Below are 27,544 nucleotides of genomic sequence, written 5' to 3' on the forward strand. Positions count from 1 at the left end.
TGCACTTGCTAAAACTGTATTTTAGACAATAAACACTGTGGTTTTACTTTACGGTCGAATTTGATAGATCTTGACTTTCTTAGTAAATAAATGACGGTAATCAAATAGAAAAAAACTGGCAACGTCAATTCAACGAATAAGCGTGTCGTACTGTCGTCGCTGATTTCTTTCGCTTTCCCGCTTTTCTGCTTTCAGACGATTTATCCGTCTGTCCTTGGTCGACTCTTCAAGCTTATTTGTGGAACAGGATTTACTTATTTATGGCGTCTTCTAATTCTCGTAAGTGAATTATTTTATGTCATTTTCTTATTCAACATTTGGAAACTGTCTTTATTTTTAAGCAGTTTTTATGAAATAATAATCTAGTAACTAAGCGCTCCGTTCACTCAGACTGCTGGACTGTCTGACTGTAGGTAGGCTATAACCCCGACATCAAAAGACATCAATTATAAGAGTGATTGCAAATCCTCCTTTACGAGACAGTCTGGGCCTCCATATTGACTCAAAACCGCAATATTTTTTTTCCAAGCATTACTAGGTAAATATGAATAACATAACCAGCGATAAATAAAAACAATCATCGTTGCAAGTGAGTCCTGTTAAATGAATTTATCGAAAGCAATTTAAATTAGGGCCGTCAAATTGGCATTTTCAGATTTTAGAGTAATTTATGCACGAATTTAAATCTGTCAATTTGATAATAGGACCGGCCACATGCATGCTACAGTGCTAGATAATATTTATCGGGTGACTATATACAGATATACAATGTGGGGAAAAAAAGGCTTTCGGAACAATATCGTTATCAATCGTCCTTCGCATATTATAGGTGTCATGACAAATTATTCACTGTATTTCAGCCTAAATTTTGATCCACTTTTTTCATTTTTTTTGTTATTTTTCTATATCAGATAATGACAAAGTGACAGTAAAATAGTTGGTCCAAAGTTATAAGACGACATTTAATCCAAAATAATCTTGAAAGGGCTGCACTGAAAATCCTACGGTTGTAATGAGCATCATTATCAATATCATCATCATTCAGTCATTTGAGTTTAAAAGAATCCAAACATATTTGCACTGACAGTAGGCTTTAAAAATATTCAAATAATCAAGTTTGAAATTAAATTTGTAATTTGTACTTTCCAGAATATGGATCCTCCGGTGGATATGGACAGCCATCTTATGGTGCATCTGGTGGACAGGGATATGGACAATCTAATTACTCTCAAAGCGGGGGTGGCACTCAAGGTTATGGTCAGCAGGTAAATTGTATTTGAACAGTTTTAAAATTTTAAGATTGAATTTACGTTAGTAAGACATCAAAATTATAATAATGTTAAATACATTAGCCTATAATAATATTTATACCTGAATTTAGAAAAGAGTTTTATTTATTACGATATTCAATCAATAGTGAACCATCGTTGCTTCTGGCAATCCCCGTTTTGCATAATCATTGGTCCCTACAAAATGTTAAAAAATTTTATTTTTTGTTCAGGGCTATGGATCAGCTGGTGGGCAACAAAGCGGAGGCGCAGGCGGAGTGACTAGTGCCCAAGGATATGGTTCAAGCTATCAGCAACAGGGTGGTTATGGCAGCTATGGATCGAACAACCAATCTGGAGGTATGTGGTAGCAATATAATTATGACTGAGACAGTGAGTCAGAGTTTGACATGCTTTTATTGATATAAAGTCGGAGTCCTAATAGAAATAGAAGTCTGACTTCCAAACATTTGCTTGGAGTCAAAATCACAGATGGAAACTAAAATGTATTGGGTTTATTGGGCGTTTTCCAAGTCTTGATATAAAATGAAATAAGGCTTGAATACATCAACAAATTATCTTTCGTAGCTGGAATTCTGAGTTGAAATTGCTTCAATCCGATATCATATGCCAAATTTTTATTAATCAGGAATCGGACGCATGGTACAGCAGTCATTTTTGAAATAGCTCAGATTTGATAATCTCGTTTAAATCCCCCTTAACTCAGCCCTGGTTAAATCGTATGTATTTGATTGGTCATATCCTGTACTACATATCAATTTTCCAGGCCAGGGTTATGGACAACAGCAGACTGGAGCTGCACCTGCTGCTGCTGCTTCTGCTGGTGGTAGTACTAGTTATGGTGGTCAGAAAAACAATAGCGGCTACCAACAAGGTGGAGCCAGTGGACAGCAATCTGGACAACAGCAAGGTGGTGGCTATGGTGGTCAGCAACAACAGAGTGGTTACAGTGGACAGCAAGGTGGTTATGGTGGACCACAACAAAGTGGTTATGGTGGTCAGCAGCAAGGTGGCTATGGTGGACAGCAGCAAGGAGGATATGGGGGAGGTCATCGTGGTGGACAACAGCAGTCTCAGCAATCGTATGGATCCGGTGGAAATTCAGGTGGCAGTGGGAGCTACGGCCAGGTGAATTGAAATTTTGTTTTGGGTGAATTTGAAAATGAACTGTTTTTATAATGTTTGTTTTCTTGCAGTCTGGCGGAGGTAGCAGAAATCAATCATACGGCCAACGGGACAGTGGTTCCGGGGGAGGTTCACAGTCTTATGGTCAGCAAGGTGGTGGGGGAGGAGGCGGCTACAGAAATGATCAGTCTGGTAAGCTGGACTATACTCGTTTAGTTTCAAACAATATATATATATATATATATGATTAATTTATATTGCTTGATACATAAGTTTAAATAATTATAAATTAATATTCCCATTTCTAACTTACTTATTCTTATGGCATGCTAGGTGGTGGAAACTACGGTGGAGACCAGGGTCCCAATAACTATAATCAAAGTCAACAGGGGCCCATGGGGCAATATGGAAATAAGAACCAGGGTTATCAAGATAGAGGGTATGGTTCTGGTGAGTAACTTAGCCATCTGTTTGATGGTTAGAGTGTGAAATTAGCAATATCATTTAAAAAATATTTTCCTGCTCAAGTAGGAATATAATTCAATCACTGTCTGTGTTTTTTAAATTTTTCGCTGAGGTGAATTTATGTTACTGACCTGTAAATGATTGGCTATTTCAGGTGGCGGAGGTGGTAGAGGATATGACAGTAGGGGGGGTGGACGAGGAAGCAGATTTGATCAAGGTGGTGGAAGAGATGGTGGTGGTCGTGGTAGAGGTGGTGGTGATCGTGACAGAGATAGCAGTGGATATGGTGGTCGAGGTGGCTCGCGTTCTTCAGATTATGGAAATGAATCACGGTACGTATTGTTATTTGTTTGAAATGACCTATTTCACATAATACCAATGTTACAAAATATGTGTGTTACAAAATATGAAAAAAGGGGAATTTAGAGGAATTGATGGAGGTATTTCCTTAGAGGAATATGTGTATGTCTTCCAATGATATGAACAAAATTGTTACTTGACCAATTATTATCAACGTTATATGGGAATTTGTTGTGGGATTGTGAAAATGGGGCTCATGGAAACATAGTTGTTTTTTGTTTAACCATTTTTCAACAAAGAAGGTTATTTATTGGTGATGGAAACTTCTACTTGCGTTTTGAAAAACAAGAAGATATTGGCAATATATTTTGGAGACAGGTATTATAATGTTATGCATCTGTGAGAGTTTAACAATATTATTTATAACGGCTTATCTTTAAGAGTCATATACCAATGTGCAGGCAAATATGGGCCTAATAACAGGATATAAGATATAGAGGTATGGACATTGGAATTTGATAATATGAAACACAATAGAAATGAATGTTTGCTATAGGGCTTATATCGAGGAATTCGTTCTGTGTTAGCATTGTTTGTTTTTTATATTATCTATTGAGTTGGGATGAAATCTTGAAGTGTTATGATGTTGTACTTGTATTCTACAATTTTTAATATAATGAAGCTTTGTTTCAGGTTTAGCTTATCTTTGCACATAAATCAGTTGTATTAGTTTGAATACATTTATACGCAAGGGCACTCATTCTACGCCACACATTATAGTGTGCCAACTTTTACACATGGACACGAACACATACACACAAAAATGACTTTGTGTGGGTTTGTACACATTGGGGCAAACTCAATGCTACACAACAGGCTAATTACAGCTACCACATAATTGCATTCTGAATCCTGATGTGAAATTTTGATTACACATGAAGTACCGTATTTTGAATGAAAATGATTGTCTACCAATGGATAGGCAATGTTTTCCTGTCTGTTTTTGGTATGTGAACGACCATAATATCTGGATCAAGAAGTGGGTTTTTATCTTTATTATTTCATCATAGTAAAGATGTAATGAAGAGCGGGTTGGTTGGCATTGGTTTATAGTAAATGCAAAAATAAAAAGGCAGATTCACACTCATTATATTTATCCTCCAAAAAGTGATAAGATTTCATTTACAATTTCATCCTGATTTCAACCTACAAAGTGTTTTAGTAGCAGAACTGCTGTTCAGTTATTGAACCAGAGTAGGGCTGCTAGTACAGAGCCTTGTTCGAAGTGAATGATGTATAAAAATGGGGTTGCCCTCATTTTTAGGTACCAAACAATGGCTCGTTCATACATATATGCCGTAATTGCCTGTTTCATGCCTTTAATGACAATCTTGTTTTTATGAAGGATTCTGCTGATTGTGATATATCCCCAATTCATTATTTGAAAATTGTTTCATAAGCTATTGATTAGCTGTGAAATGAGTGTCTTGATATGAAAAGCCTACTGCATATTTATTTTGTCAGTCCAGAAGGTTTTGACAAATAATAATTATTAAACCTTGGTGGAATACCTGGGGTATCGGTGGGAACCAACAAGTACATCAAACAAAAGAATATAAAAGAAAAATTTTATTTTATGAATTCAGTGGACGAGGAGGTGGCGGCGGACAAAGTGACTACAAACCTCGTGGTGGAGGTGCCGGTAAGTCCCTCCCATTTTAGAAGGATGTGTATATCTTGAAATTAAAAAATCGTTTCTCAGGTTGGCAAAGTAAGTATCTGTATATGCAAGGTTTCGAAAACGGATTAAATAACTGTCTGAAAGAAGCTGAAGCCACTGGTGGTATTTTTCGGTTTTTCTGAATATGTCCCAAATATATTGGTAATTTGTTGAATAAAATGGAACATTTTTTACCCATTGTATTTTTAAAGTTGAAATATATTGAAGTATGTTCCAAACAAAATGGTACTGTTGACAGCGGTGGTCCCAATCTTTTGTGGCTCGGGGCCCCCTTATGGAGGCTTTTAGCGCTCATCCCCCCGTTCGTCATTCCAGTGGTATTTATAGTGTTGTTTTGATTGGTAGATTCCAAATCCCATTATTTTCCAACAATTCATGCTCAATAAAACGAAAACACCCTGTGAAATAACGTTATCAATTAATGAAACTAGGAAGAATTGGAAATTTCCTTGTTAAGGGAAATGTAAAATCAGCCCCTCTCCAATCAGTGATGGTTGAACAGCTGGTCCGAAGGAATCTGAAGTTGGGGATGATACAGTTTTATCTTTTATAAATTATTATAATATCCCCGAAGTATGTTGGTTTTCTGGGATGATATGATGGATTTCAAATGTCAAGGAGAATTTTTAAGGTTGTACAAGGTCAAGAATATACAAAATCGTGTAATACTTGAGTTTCTGATAGTGGTATAGATTATTTTTAATCAACATGCCTCAAATGTGGCATCCATTTATACCTATATACTAGTCAAATGGCAATTTTTTTTGTAGGATTTTTTTTTATCAAGTATCTGGAAGTATAATGTGAAGTTTTATTATGATAATAAAAAATATTAATATCACCCTAAAGAAACTATAAAGTTATCCGAATATTATGTTTTTTTGGCCTAAAATGCCGATTTCCCAAATAGCACATTTTTAAGTAATGTTTGAAAGTGTATTTTTAAACTTCTAATATGACATGTTAGGAAAAAGTGGTTGCTGGGTCTTCTCTATTCATGGAGAGGTACAGATCCCAATTTCCAAATTTGGATATTCCAATACAAGAGGAAACTTTTTCATGAGACAGTTGTTTTACAAACTAAATAGCCCATTTTTCTTATGGTAGTCATGTCAATACTATGTTGCGTGGCGTAAAAACAATGCAGTTGTGTGATACAGCAGTGCGCAAATTGCGTTTTTTACATCATACAATGACTGGAAATTTTGGAGGTTTTCACAAAAATAATAACAATGGCACGTTATTGTTTAATGCTATGCTGGAAGAAATAACCAGTGAATGAGCAAGGTTATTTCCAAATGTAGTAAATGCCTTGAATCTGTCTTCTACTTCTATTCCCAAATCTAAAACAAAGATTTAAACCTGGACGTTCAGCTCTCATATACGATACTTGAGATTTGTTCAAAGTGTTGGTGCCTTTAAGATATTGCTTGAAATCAATGTTTTCCACGGACTTGCTATTTGCAAGCGTGCTTCTTACATATTGTGAAATGTTCTTAGAACTTGAACCTTCTATAGGTTGGTGTCATTCCGATATCAAATATTAGGTAGATTTTTTGAATATTTATCATAGCAAGGGGTTTGAAAAACATCACTATATTCTCCTATTTTATTTACATCATGCTCTTACTTGATGTTTAAGATTTATTTTCATTATGAATGAAATGACACGAAATATAGACGATAATATCATCAGGGTGATGATAAATTTTAAAGTAAAATATATATAATAGGGAGCTGAAAATAGGCATAGAAAACGAGAAGTAACCTCGCCTTGTAGAATTCTGTACGAAGAAACCTGCAATTTTTACCAATATTTTAGGAATTGTTAGGAATCTGCAACTGTAGGGAATCTGGAATTACTTTTATATGACAGTATTTGTCAGCTAAGAGTCTCCATTGTCATTGCTTTTCTTTAGATGATACCTGGTACAGGGAGGCATTGATAAAAATTTCTTTGCTTCAGGATCATATTTCCTCCAATAATAGTGTACGGAAATAAGCTTTTCTATTTCTTCAGCCATTTTTTATGCAAAACAAGATCAATACTTTTATTGTATTAAAAATTTGAATGCTTTCTGAACAGAGAGGGGTGGATATTCTATCCCAAAAACATATGTTATAGGTTGCATGAGCTCTTGCTCGCCTAACACAGCGATGAGCATCATTAGGAAAAATTTTGACTCAATCGAACAGAAAAATAAGTGTTTTAGATTTGAAAACATAGCAGCAGTTTACATCATTTGATGTCAAATTTGAGTTAGGATAATCCTGGTTGACACAGGTTTGTCACAGTGCTTATTAGAAGATATTGCACTAGAATGGAATGCTCAAGCAAAACTAAAAAGACATCTTATCTTCTATGCACTCTCTTTAGTTTAAAAATTGAATAATAATTAAGAAAATAACAAACTATCATACAATACAGTTGACAACCTTTGAGAGAATAGAGGTCGACTTTGCAGCTAATCCAGTTTTATATATTTTAGTGATGCTGGCATTTGACACAAATTCGGTTTTGGAATATTTTTGATTTTGTACTATCTCATGTTCCCCATCTCGTGGCGTAATAAATTGGGTAGGCAATGCTAGTATGCAATGCCTTGTTTAGAGCACAAGGCGGGAATAATCGTTCATAAAAAATATGTAAAGCAGGCAGCATGTGATTAAAAAAATTTGAATACTTTGACAGCGGTTTACTATTTTGTCATGACATGTTGTTATTTTTTCATATTATATTCTAAAATAATATGATATAGTGTAGTATAATATACTAATATATTAACCGACAGAGCTAAAAATATGATGGGGAGGTTGTGAGACAATTTTTCATTTTAATCTTTTCTGCATATAAGAAACTATATGAAGGTGGATGTAATCCGAGGTCTTTATCTTCCAGAATCCCCGATCATCACTACATTGTCTTGATCATATCTTTAATTGTTGCGGTACAGTTCACATTTTTAAGAACTGAAAGATAGGAAGTGTCGATGCCTAGATGCATATTATACATTAGTGCTAATGTTAGCAACGTAATTTTACTCTCCTGCTCTAAATTCATTTTTATCAGATGTTTTACATGAATATACTATCGTTTAAGTTGTTTCTTCCGGTCCATATTTTTTTTGTCTTATCAGATTTGTGACAACAATTTTGTGACATGTGACAAATGTTGGTAATAGTATTGAACTATGTCTGAAAAGAGATTTATATTTTGCTCTAGAGATTTTAGAATTTTTTTTGCATTTTTTACTTGATTTGTACGGGTTGTTTTGTGCATATTTTCACATAAAAAAGTTCTTAAGCAAAGATAAATCACATGAAATTGTGGATTCCGAAAAAGCTGGGTTGATTGGATATGGGTTTCACGTAACATAAGGTTACTGTGATAGTTTCTGCGTTTACAGCTATTAATCATGCTTAAGAGATCTTAAGACATTAGATATGTCATCTAGTACGGTATATACTGTATCAAAAATAGCATATTTGACATAATCCATCTTTTCATTATTCCAGAAAGTGTGTTTCAAATTTGTTGTCTATCCATTCTGAATTGTTTAACATTTCAAAGAATATGATACCATATCATAATATTATTGATTTAAACGTGAATTTATTACATATTCTAACTAAGTCTGTGGTATCGGGGAAATTATAATCAACTTAAGAGTGGAAAAAATTTAGACTCGACTTCAGCTCTCTCCCAAGAAAATGGAATTTTTGATAATGAGTCAGAAATTTGGCTCCCAAGACTATAGGGAATTCAAAAATTGTCACTGTTGTTCTAGGGGTGTTAAAAAATATGGCCAGACTTCAGTAAAAACATTCCCTACTCTATTCCCATAGCCCCGATTGTAACTCATAAATGAATTTCAGGAGGTGGATATCAACCAAGATCTGAGGAAGCTGGTCCTGAAAGTGACACAGTTTTTGTATCTGGCCTTCCAGATGGTGCTGACAAGATGAAGATTGCAGAATATTTTGGCCAAATTGGCATCGTAAAGGTAGGAATGTCATGTAGTCATTTCACATTGGTAATTCAACATGTCTACTCATTTCTGAATAAGGAATCAGAGTTTCAATATATTATTGAAGTATTCAATATATCTACACCAGTTTGTTTGCCAAAAATGAAAAAAAGTAGTCAAAGCAAAGCTCATGCATGTCCTTGTGGTGATAAAAATTCATCAAATATCACTGCAAAAATGCCTCAAGGGCAGTTAACTGGTGTTTTGGTGTTCATGGCAACCAACTTGTCATGGGCTACTGGATATATTGCATATCTTTACTTATTTCCATTGTTATTGTTCAAATTTTCCTAATTCTGTGAATGTAGCCCACTGATTTTTGTTGGATGTGATAATGAAGTATAATCTGTTCCTTATATTTAAAACATTTTATTTTAGTAGGGTATCACATAATTCAAATATTATTTTGATGGGTGCATAAAAATTGTCGTTCTGTCATTATTTATGTTTGTAATTACAGAAAGACAGACGGACTGGAGAGCCCAAAATTTATGTTTATATGGACAAAGAAACGGGAGCTCCGAAGGGTGAATGTACTGTCACATATGATGATCCACCATCAGCTAAGGCAGCCATAAACTGGTTCAACGGTAAGTTGCATTTGAATGGAAATTATGATATGGATTAGTTAATGTCATGTGTGAAAATAATATGCAAGTATAGCTCCACCAAATTGTAAATTTTAAGCACTATGGTGTCGCAGGCCACAACCCGGTCTGTCAAGCATTTATCATGTCAATACTCAGATTTTTTCCATCAAGCATAAAATCTGAATCTGACAGTTTATGTTTAAAAAGTGCTCTTTTCGCTGAGTCAAATCTTTCGTCGTTTATTACTGCAAGGTTGAGCAATAGCCGCATTCTCGCTTCTTGCATTACCCACATAGAATACCTGAATTTTTTGTGTGGCCCGGCTAGATGTCTGAAGTTGGTTGTATGACCCGCTGACAAAATATGTTGCACTATCATAAACAAACTAGAATCAACACCGTCTATTTCGACTATTTTTAAAACAAGCTATTGGATTTTTGATTTGTTTATAAAATGTTACTTGAAGTGGTAACTCTCATTTCACCGAAATTTTTTATTTCTGCTCTCTAACTGACTCACAAATCAAGTCTTGCTGGCATTACCTAATCATTTTGTTTAGATGACCTGGGTCACTCAAAGTCTTTGAGAAAGGTGGTTTAACAATTTAATTTCTAAACAGTTTTGATATAGATTCTAGATTCTGTGATTTCTAAAAAAAAGAATTTTTTTCTGTGATGCACTTTGTAATTGGTATTTTTTTTTGCAGGCAAAGACTGGTTGGGTGGCACTCTCAGTGTAAGCTTCGCACAACAAAGACAAGGTGGATTTGGTGGTAAGAATCGAAACATTTTTACATTTGAAATTTTACTTTTTTTTTTCCATTACAGCAACACTTTTTTTGTTTAACAGGCGGAAGAGGTTTCGGAGGTGGAGGCGGAGGCGGAGGAAGAGGCAGAGGAGGTGGTGGCTTCAGAGGTTTGTGATATTTCATTTTGTTATTGGATGTTTGCTCTGAATGAAGCGTAAGCAAGCAGGTGGACGATCAAATATCATGGTTTTATAGACTGGTAACCAGACTAAAGGCAGTGGTTCACCTTACGATCAAGTCGTCTATTCGGCTATCCTCTCCCTTCTGGTAAATATTAAATTCCTATTCTCGATTGAAACGATAAGATTATCGTTGGGGTATAATCAACAAATCGGACTGTAAATTGTGTTTAACTCAAAAGTTATTGTTGTAAAAAAAATTCAGCTCTGAATTTTGAAAAGTTTAAAATTTTGAATATTCCTTCTCAGGTCGAGGTGGAGACAGAAGAGGGGGTTTTGGAGATCGAGGAGGAGGTAAAATTTGATGTCCTTTTTTGATCAAATGCAAGCATATACAATTTTTATCGTATACTGAACTCCGCAACCAATTCCAATCCAAATTTTGCTATATTTGCCCCACATCTTAACATTATGCCTAGCTTGACCACCATCTTTTTACAAAACCAGTGCTCGGCTAAGGAATTACATTTGCATTCATATATTTGAGCATTGCTTTCTTCCGTGCTGTTTAAACTTGAGGCAATAATTTGTTCAGGTGGGCGATATGGAGGCGGAGACAGATATGGGGATAGAGGTGGAAGAGGTGACAGTGGCTATGGAGGTATGGACTGATATAAAGCAATTTAACACAGACTTCGCAGTAGTGATGAGTATACTCAAACAACCTGCATAGTCATAATCAAATTTCCTAGCTTTCAGTGTGACTTTTGATCTTGGGAATCCAATTGGCTTGGCATAGACTTGAGATTAAGGGGCTGCAAGTTGATAAGTGGCAAATAACTCAACATAAATAGAAAATGACAGTACTTGACTTGGGACTCTGTGTTTGATCAATTTATTTTCTGGTATATTATAATACACTGACTTATACGCTTTCTCTTCTTGCTCATTAGTTCATCTCGTTATATGGATGTAATCACTCACTCGGGTTTATGGTCAAGAATTGAAATTTGTGAATATCGCAACGTCTTATATTGAATGTCCCGACTTATATTGTTCTGATATACCATTGCCATCATAGGACAATCAAAAATGAGACTTGTCACAAATTCGAATTTATATTTTTGATTTTTTTCTGATGTTTGAAATGGCATTTTGTATGTGATTATGCATCGGATCATCCCCAGTTCTAATTTTCTCTTTTCCGGTATTTTTTTCGATTCATGTATATGTATCTTGCTAAGATGTACATTTGACCCTATTTAGGTAAATGGTAACACTTCCTATATATAATTCTCAGGTGGACGAGGTGGTGGGTACGGTGACAGAGGTGGAAGAGGACGAGGTGGTGATAGGGGCGGTGGAAAATGGTATGTACAGTTCTACCCATGTCAAAGCGTGTATTGGCTAGTGTGGATCTATGTTAAATTCTGCCTCAAAACTTTGCAACATGCAGAACTATCCACTTTAAATAACATATTTAGTGTCATGGATAGAACCTTTTTCCATGACTTGTTTTGTATTGTCAATTTGAGCAGCCAATTCTATACAGAAAGCTAGTTACTTATCGATCTTAAGATCGGTAAGTATGTTGATGGGTATTTGTCTGTTTGTTTGTTTGTCTGTCTGTCAGAGGCACGCAATATCTCACGAAAGCGAGGTTGAATCTGCTCCAAATTTCGCATGTGCATTCATCATAGCTCGGATCAGAAGCCCATTACTTTCGATGAATTATGTTGTATAATAGGCGAGTTATTAATTAAGTAGTGATGGGACACACAGTGTCACTATGGAGTAAGAGCGCTGTTTTGGGGGATCCCCTAACCTTCGATCGATAAGTCTTCGGTGTCCGACCGATATTCTCGTTTGACTATTGTGATTGTGACTATCATATTATGGTCTACCCAATTATCACATTCTTTATGATGTATTATGGACATAGTTTTCCAACTAGTTTGTAATATATATGTATTAGTTTTGTTCATAATATTATTAACTTATGTAATTATGTTGCCTCCAAATTGCCTTGCCACTTTTAAGATTTATTGTAATTCTAAGATTACATTATATACATTGTCTTCTAATTTTCATCTTTCGTTATGTAGGAGAGGACCACCACGAGGGGGAAGATCAGACCCATATTGATTCTTGGCATTTGACAAAACTCAATGAAACCTTACCACAGCCGCACTCCAATACCAGTTTATACATTCAGTGAACAAAGTGCGCGAGTGTTTTGCTGTTTTCTATCTTATGTATTTTGCTTTTTATAATGGACTTACTCCCATACTATTTTGTATAAAGTGTACAGACGTCTTTTATCGCTTCACATTCAGTTTCACTGCCTGATTTATTAACGGTAATATCAGCTGTATGATGACATTTTAGAAGTTGAACGTCGTACGACCATGGGTTATCCCTGGTCCATTCGGTATAAAGGTTATGCTCAGATTTGATGAGGAAAAAGACTAGCCGAAAAAGGAAGTACTTGGGAGTGAGATAAAATGTTTCTTACCCCTTTTTTCGAAGGATGACCAAATCAAATAATGTTTCAATTTTCTCTATTTCAACTAGTCTTTGTAAGCAAACAGGTAATTGTAGACTGTTAATAAATTAATACAGGTTTTTATAAATAAAATGGTGTGTTTGTTCCGAAACATTGGAGCCCTGTGAAAATGTTATTAGGTAGGCTTACCATATGTTCCGCTTTAGGCGGGACAGTCCCGCTTTTCAGCGTTTGTCCCGCCGTCCCGATAAGTCAGCCAAAAGTCCCGCTTTTCCAGCATAATACCCAAACATGATCTCGTTTATGTTGTTTCTGTGTAGCGCAGCGCTGGCCTACTTACCGAAGGGGAATGCGTTCGTTTTCAGCTGATTCCCATTGATGGCAGACGTATCGCATGTAAAACCAATACTAATTAGTCTAAATTCGAATTATCTGTATCGTTAACGTCAATTCCTCCCTATTTTTCGAACTGCACTCGATATTTGGACAGAGAATATGCGCATGAAATTTCGATACCAATATGGTCAATAAAGACAGCCGAGACAGCTTTGAATGTAGGCCTATGTAGTAAAATCGGAAATTGTGATGTTACAAAATCCCAGCTGAGGGGTAGTTGTCTTTAGGCGTCCCGATTTGAAGTCACAAAAATATGGTGACCCTATTATTCGGTGTTCTCTGTATCCTTGCGACGCACGGTGACAACGATCCACCATGACAGACGTTTCAAACCTTGGGCCCGACGTTTTTTGTTATAAATTATCGTGTTTTACGGGCCGTGAGGCGCACTTTGAATCCCTTTTTTTCTCAAAAATCGATCGTGCGCCTTGTAAACCGATGCGCATGATGTATGGGCAAGGTAGTGCTTTATTGCCTACACTCAAAACCGGTACTACTATTTCACGAAATAAAAACCCGTCGTTTGAGCAATAATCTACGGTAAAGGCAATTGTAATGATCGTTGAGAATATATTCCAGTGTCTTGTGTATCTCGCCTCACTTTGTCAGTTGTCGTTCCGAGGGTACCTAGCGTGTCCAATTTTAAACATCTACTAATCGTAGGCTGTCCTCGTATTCGATGGTATCTAGGCCAGCATGGTTTGTATACCCAGAATATATTTAACCGCTTAGAGTTTAAAAGTACTGTGATACTGAAATTATTAACCAGACACGACAAATAACTGTTTCGTAGATGTTATTGTCACGTAATGATAATGCCACAATTCAACTAATAATATTTTGATCTCTGATACCGGGACCGAGTAGTCCTGCGAAACCTGTTTGCTATTCACGCCCGCTGGTTAAACATGCAAACTTAGTAGACTAACTACCCAGGTTGCATACCGTCACGCTAATAACCAAATTGCTTAATTCATATTTACTCCTAATAATATTGTCAGCCCTTGAGAGAAAATAATTTCCCGTGGTTCAATTTTATGATGTAGGCACGTGACGTCATAATGGCGCACTGTGACTTACGCAGAAATGTGCCTATGACTTGAAATTCCACTTGATGTGTTTTGGATTTCAATAAAAGAAGAATATAAGCACATTTCCACTGCAGTTAACAATGCCGTAAGATTGATAACAGAAAGAAAATATTTTTTGTGCTCACAACCTATGAAGCCCTTCGTAGGTAGAAAATCCCGTAAGTAAGGACGCATTTTACCTGTAAATGCCCTAATCCGTTCCAATCTCCCGCAAAACTTGAACATAATATTTGTATAATGGCTAAAACCCGTAACAAATTCATGTTAGAAATAGAGCACTGCATAATAAATAGATAATATATACATGGAAAAAAGGAAGAACAAAGAAATACCGCATAAAATCTACAAACGGCATGTTCGTTTACTCTCGTCGTTGGCCGACTAAGGTAGGCTAAACGAAGACCGCGGAAGGTGGGAGGACGGGCCGGGGGAGGTGGCAAAAGTTGACAGCTGATCGAGAACCTAATGTAGGGGTAGGTGGGGCACGTTGGGACATGGGACACAGTGGAAAATCAGCTCTCACATTAATACTATATTCGGAATCCGGTCCGCGGTTTGATATTTCAATCCGCCCTTCGATGAGTTACAACGTCCCTGCAAACGGAAAGCGGACGGGTAGAGCGACGCAAGCTATGAGGTGAAATTGGTTTTGGGGGTTGAAACTAAAATTTCACCGTACCAGTTTTTTCTTTTTTCTAACTTAGCCTTTTCAACGTGACAAACCACCGTCTGATATCTTTCAGCTATAGTCCACTGTGAAATATTTATAACGTTGGCGAGTGGATGGGCCTTCCGAATTTCGCCGTTGGATGATCTGAAGATATTTGTTGATTATGGGGAACAATGGACCGGAGTTCAGTGGGACATGCCCTACATGGCACAATCCGACAGTGTTTGATACAACAAGTGCTTAGAGACCTAGAGATGCGTTATATTTTTATGTAACATTATGGTATCTTTCAACTCATGGTCCAATATGAAATATATTCGAGAATCAAAAATATTTCCAGATTTAGATTCGGATTAGAAAATAATTTAATTTGTAAGCGAATTTTTTGGTGAAATATCTGAAATATTTCGGTTGAACATTGATTTTAAAAATCTTAAATCTTCAAATTTGAAGTCTCCCTGTCCTTTAGACGATTATGCTGATTGACTGCTTATTTTTAAGGGCATACTTCGTTGAATTTTAACAGAATGACCCATTGTGCCCCAGGGTCTGTCCGAATGTGCCCCACAAGTGGGGTGGGGTACAATGGGACACTTGACAAATGTTTTTCAAAGCATTCTGGTGGTAAGATGTGTGTCGAAAGTGAATTTCTTAGTCGCTGAATAAAAACTACATTTACCCCTCTCTGCATTCATCCCGCAAAGTCATATGGATGTGCAGAATAAAGGGCTCGAAATATGAAAAAGAAAAAAAGTGTCCCAACCTTCCCCACTTTCCCCTACAAAATGAGCACACACACATGTAATTCAAATTTTTTAAATGTCTTTTCAATTCATTTTTCTTTGTGTTAACTGTTACGCGTATCATCGTGTTCGCACTGAATTTCGCTAGCAATACATTGTACGTACCCTCGGGAAACAAACGAACGGAATGGCAGATAATCATTTATTAAACCAAAAGTGAACGGCGGCGCTAGGCTATCTGCGCCATATTCGGTATTCTTATAAACACAAAAAACGATATTCGAAGGTGTCTTTATTATAATATTAAATTCGAATTGGACATCCCTTCTTCAAGCACAGCATTAAATTAACCTAAACAAATATCACTGAACGCGTTGTTCGGATTTTCGACCTTCGGTATGAGAAAAATCTTACGATAGCCGATACAATGAATTTTCTTATTCAGAGCCTTTCGTATAGGTAGAGTTGATGTGCGGCCCGCGGCTTCACCCAGTTACTTGTATTTTGTCCTCCTGTAATAAAGTTGCACACCTCTGATTTACATCGTTGGGCTGTTCCAATTTCTTTCCTAATCCGATTTGTATATTTGGACAAAAACCGACAGAAAGATGAAAAAGTCTATCGAAAGCCAGTTCGTAATAATTTACTACAAAAATTGTGAATTAATGCATTACTACTGAAACATAATTTTGTTAGTTCGGAAGAAGTGATTTGTAGTCGTGCAATTCAATACAGAAACATATAAATGCACTATAACAATCAATTAATATCATCATGCTGTCCCAATATATTTCAATTAAAGAAATGTCACTGGTCTCTTTTCAATCCAAGCGGCAATCTTGGGAAGACTTTTCACTTTTTCGTATATTTTCTGCATCTCAGGAACACTAGAAAATATGTCGTTGCAAACCGGCAACACAAAATCTCCAAACGTGAACAAATAGAGATCGGCGAGTGTAAACTGTGAATACACATACACATCAAGGAATTTATCAAAATATATTTGAATATCAAAATATATTATCACTCTATTTTCCAATGTTGCACAAGCAACAGTAACATTTTTTAGATTATATTTTTAAGAAATACCGACTTCTGTCAGCTTGAGTGCGAATAGAATTCTACATACTGCTTAGTTAGAGTTATTAAGACTGGAAAATATGAATCATCAACATTGTAAGTTTGATGAAACCTCTTTTCACACAAACCTGCAGAAAAGCTGCAAATATCTGAGTTGCTGAGTAGAACTGGCCTACTAATATAAGTCGTCACAACATAACAAATGTAGCCGATTTGGTTTTAAAGCAAATTATACTTAAAAGAAATTACTGAAACTAACAAGTTTACGCAAAACTTATTTGGGTCGGAAGTGTTAAACACTCAATGAAAAATTTCCTCTGATAATGGGATTCGTTATGGTTGATGGATTGAGAATTAGAAATTACCCTTTAATAAATTCTACGTAATGAATTCACTATGGATTTTGTCACTCAATTTTGGTATACATATATATGTCTATATCATACATACCGTTCCAAATATCCACTCTCCCTCATGAGGACATTTCTCAATCATTTTCTGAAGTCTAGACAAGGATTCAGGAGTCGTTTTTTTAAATTCCTCGGCTCGAGCTGCCTGTAATATTGTGAAAATTTATAAACGTATTTAGTTAAACTCGTAACTTACGAGTAGTAAATTGCTTCAGCATTTCAAAATCAGGAATAATACTCCGGAGTCCCCTGGATTTAATTAGGATGACGTCCCATTTCACATGACACCATGGACCTACTGCTCTCTCCAAATAATTGGCAGAATTTTGGAATGTCGCTATACTACAACAAAAGCACTATTCTGTAGTGATAAATATATTTGTAAATTTAAATTACCTTCTTTTTTTCGTCTTCCTCCATAAAGGGATATTTCCATACAATTTCCATTATTGAGTCACAAAACATTTCGATGTAATATGCATCTTTGCTCGTTTTTCCCATTAACCCAAATTCCCTTGCCATGTAACGATTCAGCGTTGCAGATTGGCAAAGTTTGACTCCGTCGACTTCCAAGACTGGAAGCTGTCTTAGAGGCATATCTGAAAACGAGTATAACATTTGCAATGTGCGACTTTTAAAAAAGATTGTAAAACTTTATAAACGTATTTAGTTAAACTCGTAAATTACGAGAAATTGCTCAGCTTTTTAAAATCAGGTATACTACTCTGGAGTCCCCTGGATTTTATTTGGATGACGTCACATTTCACATGACGCCATGGACCTAATGCTCACTCTAAAAAATTAATAGAGCGGGTTCCGCCTACTTAGAAGTAAAGATAATTGATCTCTGAGAAAAACTGGCTTCCACTAAAATACCAAAAAATACTGAAACATTAATTGTATCGAAAATTACGGTTTTTAGAATCAGTATTGATTCTTGGAGAAACGAGAAAGTATTAGTGGTTTAATACAGCACTTCTGAAACGGTGGTATGCAACCCACTGGTTGGCATCTCGTGGTGGGCGGCGAACTCGTTGCCAAATTATTCGTATTTTTCTATATATTTTATGATAGAATTTGAATTAATTCTAAATAGGATAGCAATACTTTCTAACGAGGATACGGTGGTGGTATTTGAGAATAGCAAGGTTTTTATTTTCCCGTAAATATGAAAATACGAATAACAAATTAATAATAATTGAGCAGTTTACCACACATTTTATGTCCACATATTTCCGGGGAGTTTTAGGTAAGCTTTTATTTTTTCGTAAGTCAGCGTAATCACGAGTTAGTTACTTTGAACACGATTGAATTAATATACGGTTTAAAAAGCTGGTATAGGTTATGGATTTGAATATTTCACGCAACAGAAAATCATCTTTATAAAAGTCGATACTTATAACTATCATTATCAAAATTATATGACAAAAAGTGGGAAAAAGTATTTTCAAGTATATCTTAACAAATGCGGCATTACATAATTTTCACTATTTCGACGTATTGGAAATAAAACGGGAAGCCTTGCAATGGAATGGCGGTAATACGCGCAACGCAACCGTGCAAAATTGTCGCAACGATATGCGCTACGCACGCACAGCAGACAACAAACAATCAAAGTGGTGATTCTGTTTTATCGCCATTACAATACGTGTAAAAACACAGAAAATCATTAGAAGATTTTCAGGCTTGTCCATGGGACACTTTTTTCTGTCCAATCCCATAGCAATTTATGCCTTTCCCATTCCATCCTATTCAATGGGATTCCCATCGGGATACAATCCAATAAATAAAAATTTAGGTTTAGCGTGTACGTGGTTACACATACGAAGAGACACGCAAAACAACAAAATTTGCTGACTTTGTTAACTTTAAATTCAGATTTAATATACATGTGTCTATCTCCCGCTTCACTAGGTATATTGTTAATGCTAGATATATTTTGCACTTAACAACTAACAAGAGAGCTATCCTCAAATATTTGAACACGAAGTCTATAACGAAAGTTTTTACCATCAATTCCCCCAAAATCATACGGTATTTCGTGTCCCATGGGTAATACAAATGCGTACTGCCCATCCCATAAGACGTTTCCTATGGGAATCCCATTTTAAATGAACAAGCCTGAAGATTTCCCTCGAATACAAAACACCGGGCTGACGAACTAAAGTGATTCTTATTCGGAATTATTCGAAAATTTGCCGAAAATATATTCGAATACTTCGAAATTGCTTTGGTATATATTTGAATCTATTCAAATATTCGATTTGTATTGGACAACCTTGTTTTGACTTCTTTTGGCCGCTGAAAAAAAATAAAGGTGGGCCGCGAAGTAAAACTCTTCGTAAAAGGATGAGAAGTACTGGTTTAATATGTATAATAAAGTACCTGATTTATGCCTAGGCCATTCTTCCCTTGGTATTCTCACATCTTCATATTTAACATCCGAATATGCAAATATCAGACGTATAATTTCAGCATTGCCACGAGCATCAAAATAATATAACTTATACTGCACCATGTTGTTCTTACCGAAATCTTCTGTGTTCAATAGTAAAGTAAAATTGGGCTCTACTACAATAAAATCAAACGGTTATCACACTACTGTACTTATAGCACATCAACGAATGGTGTGTCTACACGTTGGAAAGTTATAATGTAGGCTCTACTACAAGAAAACCAAACGGTTATCACACCATTGTACTTATATTGATTCAACGAATGGTGTTATGAGGGGGGAAGTAGTGCGGTCTTAGAGATAAAGACTGTTCACCCTAATATTCAAAGTTCGATTCCCACGTTATTAATTTCACGTGTTATGGAATGTGACTCCAATCTGGATTCCCTCAGACGATAATAAGCACACGATGATGATTGTCGAATTTTTGTATATTATTGAAAAGATGCACGATCCAAATTCCAAATACAGTTAAATTGTATACACTTAATTCCTAATGCAGTAAGATTACGGTCAGATCACAAGTCATAAATCGAGTGAAACAAGAAACACAATATTATAGAGCATTCTCGGCAAACCGGAAACGATACGTTATCAAATTGGTCGAAACGAGAAAGGCAATACATGGAGCGAATGCATTATCGCTGTTGCATAATGTGGCCTATTTTGTGAAATATTACATGCTATTAATATGAAAGGGTTAAATACATTATAATCCATAGTTACACAATGCACATTCGCTACAGTGTGTTTGCACAGTGGAAAGTTATATCATTAAAAATATTCGCTCATTGATACGAATACAACTCCGTGCGCTACGCTGATCTACACTACTCCAGGGTTGCCAGAACCAACGGTAAAAAAAAAGCCAAACCAAGACATTAAAAAAGCCAGAAAAAGCCACCAAGTACAAAAGCCCCATGATTTGTCAGATTTTAAGCCCTTGGCACAATACTGATGCTAATGTAGAGCCATCAGTTCATTTAGTGAGCCACACAAATGTCTTTTCACATTGAAAGTTGTATTTTCGGTTGCTATCATGGCGATTTCCACTTCATCGGGATGAAGGGTTTAAAAGTAAAAAGGATTAATTGAATGACAGCAGCACCAGAATCTACATCCAACACAATACAGTCAATCTGACATCTATATGAAACAGTTTAAAAGAATCAAAAAACCAAATAGAAAGAAATATCAAGCGGACAGCATTATTTTACCATTCAATATATACAATACAGGGTGCTGCTTGAGTATATGATATACCTACATGTATCTACCTAAACTTGTGATATACCTTAAAAAAATTCTCCCTATATCGTACTTTAATTTTAAAACCATCAATTTTATTAAAAAATTATCTAACCACGTGCCGCTTACAGGTGAACGAACTACTGATAGCTAATTCAGTAATTTTAGCGTAGTTAATCACATCGTTCGTGAGACTAAATTTTGAAATAGGCATAATGAAAATAAAGTTTAGTACCGGCAATAGGCTATTGTTACGCACTAAATATTGTATTTCCTATGATTTTATCAATAGACACTAAAATAGACTAGAATAAATAAAAAACGCCAAAAAGCCAAACGAAAATTCAGACGCCAAAAGTGTTTGAAAAAAGCCAAAAATGGCAAATTTGTCGTTAAAAAATCCAATATGGCAACCCTGCACTACTCCAGCACACGATATTCGTTTGGCACGCTTGACTGCCTAAGTAGGATTGACAAATGATTTACCTAATTCATTCATTCACTGATCCCTTGGGTAGGTAAGGGAATGGTGGATTGTGTGCAATCTATATAAATAGTTTCGGCGCTTTCGCTAAATTTTAGCATATAAAAGAATAACACCTAGTATACCAATCTGATGAGTAATGCGATCGAGGTGTACAAATATGACATCATATCAATGTGAAAACACCGCAATTTTAGTAGGTTGTTCCAATAGCGCAACAATTGTTTGCGCCAAATCAGAATAAGGGTGACCTATCGCACAACATATAAAAGGTAATTCTGATGACGCGGAAATCGTCTGCGTGTGTCAGTATTACATCAGCATACTGGCGAAATATCCCATTCTCTGGCGTGCCAATGTGCTATCATCATAATGGTGAAATCGTATCGAGGATTTATTTAAAACTTAAAGTAAAGATGGTTTTAAACCAATTTGCATAATCATATTGTTATATATATGAAATCACAATGCGACATTCTGACTCAAAAGACTGTTCTTTTGACATGTATTATTTTCGTCTTATGTACAACACAGGATCTGTAAACTATCGCGACTTGCAAATGACATATGGACTTGACAGCTTCTGCTTACTCGAATTCGGAAAGTTTGGTCGTATAAAACAAGTCAACTATATTAATTCTTACTCCTTATAGTGTTTTAGCTTTGTAAAACGGCCTCTTTTTTACAAACTAACTGTCTGATATAGCTGAAAGCCTACGAGTTATCCGGTAGGATAGGATTTACAAACCTGTACATTTTATTCCGAAAACTCAACTTCCGAGCCTCCAAATCAAATTAGATGGCGAATCTTGGGTGTCGCTGCTCGATAACCAAATTTGGTTTCCCGCGGCTTCCCTTCCCCAGTAAAAATTTGTGTTAAATTTTATATATTTTTCAATTTACTATGTTATAATAGTTGCTGGTTGGAAAAAATAAAATTGACTATGACTATGAAAGCCAATGACTATCTGCTATACAATTGTATGGTGTATATTTGGAGCTCCCGAAGTTCGGGAGCACTGTAGATTTTGGTTGAATATTTATAACCTTTCCGTAAACCTTGTTCAAACTACGTTGAAGTGAGATTGTATAGATTGAAAATCAAAAACAAGTTTTTATGGATGATGTTCTTGTTCTATCATAGAAAAGTGAATTCACTTTTCCGTGTAAGATATATAGATTTATACTATTTATTATACTATAGCAGAGGTACTCAACTTTCCAAGTAAAAGGGCCGCATTTCAACCACAAAAGATGCGACGGGCCACAGAATATTATTGTCATGTATTTATTCGACTATTTAATTATTTATTAGTCCGATACTGATGCTCCTTGTATTTATTTTTATGCATGCTAAAACATAGGTAATGAATAGCATTTGTAAGTTTGCAGTTGCAACTTCTCCGTTAGCGAGAGCTATTACAAAATTTGACAACATGGGAAAAATATAATTACACTCAACAATAACAATGTTTTACAATTTTTTTATTCTGTTGTAAAGCGCATTTTCGAAGGTAGATAGTGGATGCGTTGATCAAGCAAAGTAACTCAGTTTTTACCTAACAATACGTAATTCATCTATTTTCTGTGATGACACAATCCATAGTGTTATCGTGCGCTGTAATGGATGAGAAGAATGATACCGTAGATTCGTTACGCCGCAGATATCGTGATATATGTTTGGATTCATCAAAGATCTTTGCGGGCCGCAAAATATGCATCGACGGGCCGCGGGTTAAGAAGCCCTGTACTATAGTATAGTGTTACTGTGATTTGGCCTTGTTTATGACGTTTAGTTGAGTGCTTTTCTTGACAAAATTAAATCGTTATTTACGGCGTCAAAAATCAAAAAAGGGTGATGAATTATTTGTCATGATAAATTACATAGAGGTAATCTTCGCGCATGAAATTGCATTTAAATTTCAATTTACATCTAAAATGACGCTCGTGAAAAGATAACCCATGTTTGATACGCTATATAGTATATAGAAGAAGTAGTAATTTAGCTATATCAAATGGGAGTAGGTATCTGTCACTCTGGTACTTCTCAAACTTCATGACGTATCTTTGGTTTCGAAGTGACGTGGCATATTATTGATCCAGAATTCTATGTCTTCTTCATTTAAATTTTTGTCAGTGGAAAATGGGGAGTCCACAACAAGATGTACTCCTTTTGGTTTATAGCGAGGCCATTTTGTATCTACTCGTAAATATATACTACTACTAGATGTCCAACTCTGCTCGCCGTATAATAAACAAACAAAAGCGATGTTGCACCTCCAAGTGGCGGGCGTCACGGTTGGTTTTGTTCAGACAAGATTTCTTAACGACGACGACGCTCCTGCATCACAGCTCGAAAACTAGCCATGTTCATTGATGACTGATCATAATATTTGCTGAAGGACGAAGAAATTTAATAAAAATGAACAAATAATTGTGAAAATTAAGACACAGTCTGTCTTGCAAATGACCAGGATGATGTGACAACTTCCTTGTCGAAAGAAAGCAAGGCATCAAAAATGCGATGCATTGCAAAAAATGTCAGTCAGATCAATGACATTAACAACATGATGGCAACTCCGGCATTTTTGGCCGAAGATCGTATCCGATAGCACGCTCCAATTCACATACTTGGCGAGACGAAAACGAGCGGATGTGTGCTGCTTTCAAGGCATAGCACGAATGGTGTTCGTGCATGATTTGACAGTTGTTGTCGATTTTATTGATATTTCGGAAAGTAGAGGTAAAAAGAAATCGGAAAAGGTAAGGTAAATACTATTGTTGTATATCACACCCGGGCATCGCACTGTTAAGTACATGTGGGAAAGCCAGCCTTTGTCAAATACTACGAAGTTATTAATTCAGTACGGTACGTAAGTTGCCCATTTGCCGAAATTGCTTATTTACTTACCCCTTATGGTTTCAAATAGTTCATGCACCTCCATTTAGATTTTTTTAATCAGTTCGATATATACTCAACTCATTGCTGATCATTGTAACATACTATTGCGCATTCACTTTTATTTGCGTATTGAATCAAAGTGTTAACAAGTTCACCTAACATTTCATTCATACCGGTCTATATTGTATAGTCTGATCTCTCAAGTATTTGGAGCCACGAATGCTTGTAATTTTCTGACTGAACCCTTTTATTAGTTGGTTTATATACCAAATTCAGTAAAACATTTTTTACCTAAAACATGACATATTGGATTTATTAGCTTTTCCATTCTAAATCATATAGACTGCTTTATTTATTCCTAACGAAAATTAATAAATCTCCTCTCTTTCTTCAGATGTGAAAGTTGTGGACAAACCTGTCTAAGCATTGTGAGACTCCTGCAGCACAAAAGGCAATAGCAAAAATAGTAAGTATATCAATCAAGAAATTAAGCCGACATAAAGCAAAACTTTCAACTATTCGTCTAATCTCAATTTCCTATAATTTATTCACAGGACAACTATAGCGGAAGGGGAGATATCAGAAGTTTGGCGACATATCAGTGACAGTGTGATTCCAAGAAATATAATTAGAGTACTCCATAAATGTTTGCAATAGAAAAACAACCTATGGAGGCATGCAAAGACATTTGACACGCCGGTAGAGTTGTGTATGGCCCCCACGCCCCACATCCTGCAGGGCTTGAGGAAAATAACTGAAAATTCCAAAGCGTGAGATTGCATAAGCGGTCTTATTTGTAAAAAGGCACAAAACACGCCGGACATACTTAAAACAGTTTTAGAAAATGAGGATTACGGGTAACTCACTCCACCTGTGTTATATTTGGTTCATCAACTTTTGGTAGTACTATAGAAGAAATTCCGGAAAGGGTATAATCATCATTCATGATAAAATACTGTTATATATATTTTGGACAACTTCAATCTAGACCAGGGTTGTCAAACTCGCGGCCCCAGAGAACTTCCAGTGCGGCCCTCGAACGCTTTACAATAATTGTAATAGTATTTTGGAAGTTTTTATTTTTTATCTAAATGTAATTAATTTTTCAAACCTTTTAAAGTGAAATTGATTATTCACACAGAAAACAATTTACTGAAAGTAGTTTTGGAATATTAATTTTTTTTTTGTCCCCATTTTGACCCAATTAAGAATACACATCAAGCTAGCAAAAGAATACTTGAATAAAGCACTTGAGTGATTAAATTAATAGCAAAGTACATGAAGAAGGTGGCATTTTCGAAGAAAATGGGAGTTGCAATATTTCTACATTTCACAAAATTCTGAAGCACATTGTTTAATTTGTCATATTTCCATCAATACAATGAAAGACACAATAAGCTCAGCAGTCAATATGACAAATTCGAAGACTAACTTCGAACAGAAAATTTCCATGTGTTTGTGTATTAATATAATTATACAACGACTTAGTTACTAAAAATCAATATCAATAATAATTCAAGCAATCCTATGCCACGCAATGTGCTGCGAAATGTCTTGTCGAAAAAATCTGTCATTTGTTTTTTTACTGATCTATGCATGAAATGATAAAAGTAACTTTTTTGCATTACTGGAATTAATTAAACATTCGCAAAGATCCAGATTAACCCATGATCATGTGACCTCGATAGTTAGAGTTGGTACTATAAAATCATTTCAGCCTGGCCTTAGTATGCTGGTGACACAAAAAAGATGCCAAACGTCAGGATAAATGTAATTAAAAAAAACATTGAGTATATACTGTAGTATTTTTGTTAATTTTAGGTTCATATATTTAGATTAAGTCATTTTTAGTGTATTTATTATTCTTTCCTTATCCAAAGCTTGTTCAAAAATGATTTTGATGGTTGTACATAGAATTTTATGATTTTTTATAATAAATACAGTAACTTGAAAATGTTGCAATAATAGTGGAATGCAAATATTAATATGTAATTGCATTTGAAATTGAAGAATATAATAAAACTTAATCCAACTGTTTAGTTGCATCACAATATATGTCACAAACTAAAACTATCTTAAAAATATCTTTCAAGTATACATTACCAAAAACTGTTTGCGGCCTTTTTACAATTTCCAAAATGCAATGCGGCTCTCGAAAACCCATGAGTTTGACACCACTGATCTATTCTAGACAAAGCATTGCTTTGGGAAATAATATCACTTCAATTAAATTGAAAAAAATCTCGCTATATTAAATACCAAATCGTTGCTATAATAAAGGTAAACCAATTCAGCCACTCGAAATATATTGGCCTTCACAAAGCAATGGAGGCAAAATTGAGAGTTCATGAACTATGAACATTTGTTATTTTCTTTGTCTTGAACTTTTCATACTCCACAGCCCCTATTATTTTTTTTTTAATTCTAATTACCATGTGATGGTCATACATATCTTTAACTTGTATTTTCTGTCATGATGTATTATCTCAATGTGTCAAACTATTAATTAGTGTGCATATTTTGCTTCCAGATGACATAAATGTATTGTCTTGTTTATTACCTCAGCTTGGAGTATTGACAAGAAAAAGGTGCCAGTAAATTAGGTAAAAAAATTTTTAACTCTTTGTTATAATCAGAATTCACAATTAATAGGAATTATAAACAGCCAACAATCAATGAGAATTATATGCGAAATCCTCAGAATAAATTTGTCTAAAATCGGAGGAAGGCAAACATATAGGTAGTTTCCATCCATTAATATTATCTTATATGCAGGAAGTTGCAGGGCTGCATTCAACTTGCAGTCTTACCGATCACCTGACGATGCTCATTTAGTTTGGCTCGAGCAAATCTTCTTGAAATTATTTATCAATCTCAATCCTACATAAGCAGTCAAGCGTGCCAAACAAATATCGTGTGCTGGTCTGCTGGAGTAGTGCAGGGTTGCCACATTGGATTATTGACGCCAAATTTGCCATTTTGGGCTCGGAAGTTAAGTTTTCAGAATAAAATGTACAGGTTTGTGAATCCTATTCTACCGGTTAACTCGTAGGCTTTCAGGTAAAAAAAGAGGCCGTTTTACAAAGTTAAAAAC

At 35.6% G+C, this 27,544-nt stretch overlaps 2 protein-coding genes and 1 long non-coding RNA gene across 5 annotated transcripts; 2 read left to right on the forward strand and 1 right to left on the reverse strand.

Annotated features, from left to right (window-relative positions):
- Nucleotides 1–121: 121 nt before the first annotated feature.
- On the forward strand, nucleotides 122–13,103 carry LOC120345481 (uncharacterized). Of its 3 annotated transcripts, XM_039414943.2 has the most exons (16): nucleotides 122–279; nucleotides 1,150–1,265; nucleotides 1,502–1,628; nucleotides 2,056–2,417; nucleotides 2,486–2,606; nucleotides 2,748–2,864; nucleotides 3,034–3,211; nucleotides 4,826–4,881; nucleotides 8,797–8,924; nucleotides 9,409–9,538; nucleotides 10,245–10,310; nucleotides 10,388–10,453; nucleotides 10,775–10,819; nucleotides 11,061–11,126; nucleotides 11,766–11,835; nucleotides 12,571–13,103. In XM_039414943.2, the coding sequence occupies exons 1-16, from the start codon at nucleotides 261–263 to the stop codon at nucleotides 12,608–12,610; spliced, it is 1,707 nt and encodes a 568-aa protein (XP_039270877.2). In that variant the 5' UTR covers nucleotides 122–260; the 3' UTR covers nucleotides 12,611–13,103. The 3 variants fall into 3 exon arrangements, with proteins under 3 accessions (XP_039270877.2, XP_039270885.2, XP_039270894.2); XM_039414951.2 differs by lacking the exon at nucleotides 2,748–2,864; XM_039414960.2 differs by lacking the exons at nucleotides 122–279; nucleotides 4,826–4,881.
- Nucleotides 13,104–16,145: 3,042 nt separating this feature from the next.
- LOC120348555 (hematopoietic prostaglandin D synthase-like) lies at nucleotides 16,146–20,360 on the reverse strand. Its single transcript, XM_039418714.2, has 4 exons — nucleotides 19,747–20,360; nucleotides 17,758–17,960; nucleotides 17,402–17,506; nucleotides 16,146–16,832 (listed from the first exon to the last, which is right to left on the reverse strand). Exons 1-4 carry the CDS (start codon nucleotides 19,877–19,879, stop codon nucleotides 16,668–16,670), a joined length of 606 nt encoding a protein of 201 aa, XP_039274648.2. The 5' UTR covers nucleotides 19,880–20,360; the 3' UTR covers nucleotides 16,146–16,667.
- Nucleotides 20,361–23,555: 3,195 nt separating this feature from the next.
- LOC144421919 (uncharacterized) lies at nucleotides 23,556–27,159 on the forward strand. The gene is made up of 3 exons (XR_013475038.1): nucleotides 23,556–24,311; nucleotides 24,845–24,916; nucleotides 25,005–27,159. It is a non-coding gene; the product is annotated as an uncharacterized LOC144421919 (long non-coding RNA).
- Nucleotides 27,160–27,544: the final 385 nt, after the last annotated feature.

This window comes from Styela clava, chromosome 1 (genome assembly GCF_964204865.1).
Source record: "Styela clava chromosome 1, kaStyClav1.hap1.2, whole genome shotgun sequence".
NCBI classification, from domain to species: domain Eukaryota; kingdom Metazoa; phylum Chordata; class Ascidiacea; order Stolidobranchia; family Styelidae; genus Styela; species Styela clava.

Excerpts from the sequence above, each read along its gene's own strand:
- LOC120348555 (XM_039418714.2), bottom strand. The coding sequence starts at position 19,879 with ATGGTGCAGTATAAGTTATATTATTTTGATGCTCGTGGCAATGCTGAA. Across the intron at positions 17,961-19,746 it reads ATGGCCTAGGCATAAATCAG|ATATGCCTCTAAGACAGCTT; the intron begins GTACTTTATTAT and ends ACTCGTTTTCAG. Across the intron at positions 16,833-17,401 it reads GAGAGTGGATATTTGGAACG|TTTACACTCGCCGATCTCTA; the intron begins GTATGTATGATA and ends GTGTATTCACAG.
- LOC120345481 (XM_039414943.2), top strand. Across the intron at positions 1,266-1,501 it reads CTCAAGGTTATGGTCAGCAG|GGCTATGGATCAGCTGGTGG; the intron begins GTAAATTGTATT and ends TTTTTTGTTCAG. Across the intron at positions 9,539-10,244 it reads AGCCATAAACTGGTTCAACG|GCAAAGACTGGTTGGGTGGC; the intron begins GTAAGTTGCATT and ends TTTTTTTTGCAG.